At 43.8% G+C, this 6495-nt stretch overlaps 1 protein-coding gene across 1 annotated transcript in view; it reads left to right on the top strand.

Annotated features, from left to right (window-relative positions):
* The window catches only part of kiaa0319 (KIAA0319), a 21526-nt gene continuing 15031 nt past the window's right edge, over positions 1-6495 (top strand). Inside the window, exons 1-9 of the mRNA XM_079691206.1 lie at positions 1-190; positions 1789-1838; positions 2408-2685; positions 3003-3272; positions 3595-3736; positions 4035-4226; positions 4492-4639; positions 4962-5110; positions 6260-6411. Of these exons, the coding sequence (XP_079547332.1) occupies positions 1796-1838; positions 2408-2685; positions 3003-3272; positions 3595-3736; positions 4035-4226; positions 4492-4639; positions 4962-5110; positions 6260-6411 (1374 nt within the window). The 5' untranslated portion in view covers positions 1-190; positions 1789-1795. The remainder of the gene's footprint in view (positions 191-1788; positions 1839-2407; positions 2686-3002; positions 3273-3594; positions 3737-4034; positions 4227-4491; positions 4640-4961; positions 5111-6259; positions 6412-6495) is intronic.

The following is a 6495-nucleotide window of genomic DNA, read 5'->3' as shown; positions in this document are numbered from 1 at the left end:
TATGGTATATTTCCATATCGCTGACTCGGCACTGCCCGTGTTTTCTCTGCACAGTTTCAACAGTGAGCGTGGAACCAATTAACCCAACAATAAAGCCATTACACCGAGCCAGTGGGACCATGTGACCGCTGGGCCGGACCGGGGGGGAAGCAGTGGGGAGGACCTGGGAGGAGAAGGGAAAAACAAGCAGGTAATGGTATATTTACCCTTTGTATTTATTTACGTTCAGACGGATGTAAGGTGCCATGATGTGTCGGAGCTGCGGACGGTGTCGCATGATCAAATCCCTTTGATCTCCATCCAGCACGTGAGCTAGCCTAATGCTAGAATCATCTTTATTATCCTCATCCACAGCAGGCAGGGATGGGAGCATGGGCGGTGCTGAGGAGGGGCTTTAAACACTGAGCTTGGACCCCCCTGTGACCCCCCTCCAAAAGAATACATCTATGACAATGCAATTTATTTATTTAATGTAAGTGTTGCAGCAAACTCTGTCCGGTAACCTGGGCCTGAGTCAACATGTGATTTAATACAGTGACACTAAGTAACTGAAGATTCAAAGGTTTTATCATCATAGGCTCAGCAGCTACAGTGTAGAAATGGAAAGGAAATTATTCTGACCTGAACTCCTCCAGCAATGCAACTTATATAATAAAATACAAAATAAAAAGTAGTGCAAGAAGTCTTTAAACAGGTAAATAGACTATGATACATTCAAGAACAGAATATGGGGAGGACCACAGATGGAAATTAGCTATTAGCTATAATCTGGCATATTGCATCTCTTCTCTTTGCTGAGATTAATGTTTTTGTATACATGGTCCTTCTATAAATAAATAAATAGAGGATGAAATTAAATAATGTACATTTAGACAAAATTAAATACGGTTTATTGCGGTGATAACTATTTATATAAATTAGTATATTTCAAGATAACAAACAGGAATGTTTATCGGGGCATGACATGTTGTGACTTAAACAAATACCAACAGACATTAAAGGTCCCATGTCATGCTTTTCCGGTTATCACCCGTCCCCTTGTGTGTTATGAAGCTTTTTATGGATGTAAACGGTCTGCAGAGTCACAAACCCTCAAAGTACACCCTGTAGGCGAGACAGCGAGACACCATGGATCTCAGCCTGGGCACACACACAAACTCCCAGCCAGGCTGCGGGTGTGTGTGTGTGCCCAGGCTGAGTTCCATGGTGTCTCGCTGTCTCGCAGACGGCCACTGGGCTCACAGGGAGGGGGGGGCAGGAGCTCCAACAAGCCATGTAGGACAGAGAGTGAATACACAGACTATACAGAGATGCTGTTTGAGAAACCAATGAGAGTTTGGAACATTGAACAATATAAATGTATTCTAGTAGACCTCAGCAATGGAATTATGATCAGTAGAAATGGCCATGACATGGGACCTTTTAAGAAATGAAATAAAAACAAAGTTTGTCTGCATACATAATGTATTTATCCCCCAAACCGCTTTAATGTTCTGTATCTTGGGCCGCTGTTATAGCTGACTAAACTAAACTGGTCACTATGACACAGACTGAGAACCAAACAGTCATGGTAGTTTATTTTATGCGCTATAATAATAGATCTAATAATAATTATAATATTTATAATAAATATTATTTTTTGGGACCGATTACGTGACATTGGAGAACTTCCCACGGCACACTGGTTTGTCGCGGCACAGCCGTTGAGAGTCACTGGTTTGAAGAACAAAACTAATGACATTAACATAACAAATAAAAATAACCTTTTTACGATGTTTTCTGTTTCAGGCTGACCATGTGGGAAAGAGCGTTTCTGCTGCTGCTTCACTGTGTGGAAGGTACATCACCATCATCATCCTCATCATCCTCATCATCATCATCATCATCATCATCATCACTAATAACAATACATTTAGTACAAAACTAAGTAAAAGTATAAAAGTATTCTCTTCAAAATATAGTGAAAGTAGCGACAGTAAAAGTAGTCATTGTGCAGATTGGTCCATTTCAGAATAATATATATGATATGTTTTATAATGATTGATCATGAAAGTGTTCTCAAAGCTGGTAAAGGTGCAGCTAGTTTGAATGACTTTGTATACTGCAGGGTAGCTGGTGGATTTACTCCAGGTGGAACTAAAGTCTGATTCAACTCTTGATTATATTTCACATCATTCATCCAGATCTGTGAAGTAACTAAAGGTATTAAATACATGTGAGGGAGTAGAAGTACACCATGTACCTCTGAACTGTAGAGGAGAGAGTAGCATCAAATAGAAATACTCAAGTAAAGTGCAAGTACCTCTAAAGTACATGACCTGAGTAAATGTACTGAGGTACTTCCCACCCTCTGGTTGTGGGACTAATAAAGGAATGCTGACTCTCACAAAGTAACGTTGCGTTGCAGCTGCAGTGGCGTCTGGCTGCTGGCAGGGGGCGACCTTCTCGGAGGCCGTGGTGTCTCCGGCGTCGGAGGGCAGCGGGATCCTGCATGTCCCCGGCGTGGCGTCGCTGCCTCAGTGCGTGGCCGCGTGCTGCGAGCTAACGGGCTACGAGCTGGCGTGGCTGTTCGAGGGGCGATGCTACGTCCTGCGCTGCCCGCGGGCCGAGGCCTGCGCCCCCCGAGAGAGACCGGGCGCAGAGTCACGCCTCGCCTTCCTACGGAGAGAAACCCCGCAGAGCCTGGTGCGTAGCGGCAGGTTTCTATAGAGTTCTGGTCGGAACACGGAAAATGTTAAAAAACTCAAAGTTTTATTTTCTACAAAATTGCATTTTGTCTGAATTCAGTTTTTCCTTTAAATTCGAAATGATTTTTATTATTTCTGATTAAAATCAGAAAATAAAGAAATCAAAATAAAGAATTTAAAGAGCGTGCGTGCGTCTGGTTTTTCACCCTTTATTTAAAAAGTAAAACTCATTGCCTGAAACTCCTCATGCTCCTCAACTGAAGATTACATGTTGGTTCATATCCTGTCCTGACCTGGACCTCCGACCTCCAACAGGTGCTGCAGTCTCTGGTGAGAGGAGAGCCGTATGGCGGGGACCTGCAGGCCCTGAAGGACCTCGCCCTGTTCCCTGACCTGGAGTATCCAGAGGAGAGCCAGGAGGAGAGGGGAGCCAGGTTCAACCAATCGGAGTCCGGAGATGCTCCAGAGGGGGGGCCGACGGGAAGCAGTGTGGACCAGATTAAAGCCTCCTCTGAGGGGAACATCAGCCAGGGAGACGAGCACAGAACCAGGACACCGACTGACCCTCCTGCTGCAGAGAAAGCTGTGAGTGGGTTATCAGGTTAATAATGTCCCTTCACACAGCCAATGAAGAGCTAAGCTAAAGACGGGCGATGTACAAAGCTACTATAAAACTACTGTTGTTTGAGTCTGACTGAAAAATAACCAACACAACATTTAGGTGACACAAAACGTATGCAACACAACAAGGTTAATACTCAAATCTGTGTATCCCTGGTGACACGTTCAGGTGGACGAGAGCTTAGTATAAAGACTGCTAGCAAAGGGAAACAGCTAGCGTGAAAAAAGGGTTGCAGAGAAATACCTCGAATGGTCAGGCTGCTTACATCCTTCTTTTTTTTTACAGACTGAAACACAAAGCAGCTCTGGTTCAACGTCCCTGCCGCTGTTACTGCTGCAGGAACCCACAGCTGTCTCCACTCAGCACGACCATATAAGGACTCCCACCACCACCGCCGCGCCTCATTGGCCGGTCAGCACACAGCCAGGTATACCTACAGGGATGCTCTGTTTTAACACTGTCTCTGCATTTATGATATTTTGTTTGTTATTATTTTGGCTCTCACCAAGAGTTCTTTAAAAAAATTAAACACATGAACGATACGATTAAGTCTGAAATGGGACTTGCATCACAGCAGCTCCATGTGTAACATCAACAGACAGATATCAAGACACAATACATGAACAACAAACAACAAACATTGAACCACCAGAACTGTTCGGATTCAGAATTAAATAAATAAAATGTAAGGATGATATTAGTTGTGTTTTCTTGATGCTCCACAGACATGCTGAAGGTGCTGCAGTCAGCCAGACCTCCACCCACCACCATCAAATCCACGAAAAGACCCGTGACCCCTGTCCCCGTGACCCCTGACCCCAGCACCACATCGACCCCCGGCACCAGCTTGACCCCCGACACCATCCCTCCAACAGTGACCACCCCCAGTGCTACAACCACTGCAACTACTGAGTCTGGTACATTTATATATACAGCAGGGAAACACTTCAATGTGCTGTCCATGCAGAAGCTTGTTATTATTAATGTTATTATTTATAATACTTTTATTTATTTAATATATCTTTTTAATAATAATAATTTTATTATTTTCATTGTTATTTTTACTTTTAGAATTTGGTTTGTTTATATTAATTTTTTACACAATTATTATTTATGTATTTCAATACTATTATGATAATTATCATTATTATTTAGAGCTTTCCTCCCCCTCCCTTTGTTCAGGGTCAGAGGTCGGTGGGTCAAACCGTGGCCCGCTGGCCGTCGTGGGTCCTGACAGGAAGCTGGTCCTCCCTGTGAGCAGCTTGTTGCTCAACGGCAGCGGCAGCACCGACGACCGCGGGATCGTCAGCTACCACTGGCACGTCGTGAGGTAGGATCATAAACTGCATTTGTTATTATTCAACTATGGTCCACTACTGAACGTCATCAAGCCCAACATTAGCCTCCTTTAGCTTAGCGGTGGTGACGTGAAGTCATGTGACCGTGCTGTAGTTCCTTTATAGCCCAACATTCGCCTCCTTTAGCTTAGAATGTATCTGGTTTACTAAAGCGGTATGAACCCATAGTGATCAGATTCTGCTGTAAACTGCACACAGCGTCAGCAGCTGCAGAAAGTACTTAGAGTTAAAGTATGATTAATGACTTTTGTCAGGTTTTCACTCAGATGTGTTTTCTCCATCATGTTTATCCAGCGGCCCCCCAGGGTCAAAGGTCGAGGGTGCAGACCAGGCCGTAGCCACGGTGACGGGACTTCGGGCAGGACGCTACAACTTCACGCTGACGGTGTCCGACCAGCAGGGGGCGACGGACAGCGCTTCACTCACCCTCAGAGTCCAGGGAGGTGAGAGGGGTCACTTTCTTAAAATAAATATATGATATATTGTTTCATTAGCATTTATCAGAGCTGATACCAAAAAGCAAAAATCATCAGTCTTTTGTTTTTCATCAACAACACATTTAAAAAAACATTTTAGTCTTGTAGTTTGGTAAACGTTTCAAAGATGCCCTATTCTGCCTCCCTGTAGTGTTCTATCGGTTTTAGTGCATGTAAAGGGTCTGCAAAGGCTAAAATCCCTGTGTTCCCTTCAGAGGGACTTTCTCTCCCACACGCTTTAAAGAGGACTCTTTAAAGTAGAGACACTACATACCGATATACACCTGAACATCAGCAGGAGAGGACTCTTTAAAGTAGAGACACTACATACTGATATACACCTGAACATCAGCAGGAGAGGACTCTTTAAAGTAGAGACACTCCATACTGATATCCACCTGACCATCAGCAGGAGAGGACTCTTTAAAGTAGAGACACTACATACTGATATACACCTGAACATCAGTAGGAGAGGACTCTTTAAAGTAGAAATACTACATACTGATATGAATATCAGCAGGAGAGGGCTCTTTAAAGTAGAGACACTACATACTGATATACACCTGAACATCAGCAGGAGAGGACTCTTTAAAGTAGACACACTACATACTGAAATACACCTGAACATCAGCAGGAGAGGACTCTTTAAAGTAGAGACACTACATACTGATATACACCTGAACATCAGCAGGAGAGGACTCTTTAAAGTAGACACACTACATACTGATATACACCTGAACATCAGCAGGAGAGGACTCTTTAAAGTAGAGACACTACATACTGATATACACCTGAACATCAGCAGGAGAGGACTCTTTAAAGTAGACACACTACATACTGATATACACCTGAATATCAGCAGGAGAGGACTCTTTAAAGTAGAGACACTACATACTGATATACACCTGAACATCAGCAGGAGAGGACTCTTTAATTTCACTGTAGCAAACGCAAGGACAATAAAGGAATATATAAGCATATCATTAAAAAGTCATAGTATAGTATGTCGTTAAAGTAAAAGCATAGTTTTTACGTTCTATGGTGTGTTTTTAAAATGTTCACACGTCCCCCTGTGATGATGCTGTAAGCTGTTCCTGTGATGTTTCCCTGCTGCAGCCAGGACTTCTCCTCCGGTGGTGCACGCCAGCGGCAGCCACTCTCTGACGCTGCCCAACAACTCTCTGGTTCTGCGGGGCTCAGTGAGCGACGCGGACCCCAGCGAGGTGCACTTCCTGTGGGTCAGAGACAGCCAGAGCCCTGCAGCCGGGGTCAGTGGATACCATCAGATTAACAAAAACTAACTGTACTGTTTTAATAAACAGGGGAACAGGAAACCTTTTAATAACATTTTT

Source organism: Notothenia rossii (assembly GCF_949606895.1).
Source record: "Notothenia rossii genome assembly, chromosome: 7".
Lineage (NCBI taxonomy): Eukaryota > Metazoa > Chordata > Actinopteri > Perciformes > Nototheniidae > Notothenia > Notothenia rossii.
Note: the sequence above shows the minus strand (reverse complement) of the source record. Positions and strands in the feature narration are given on the sequence as shown.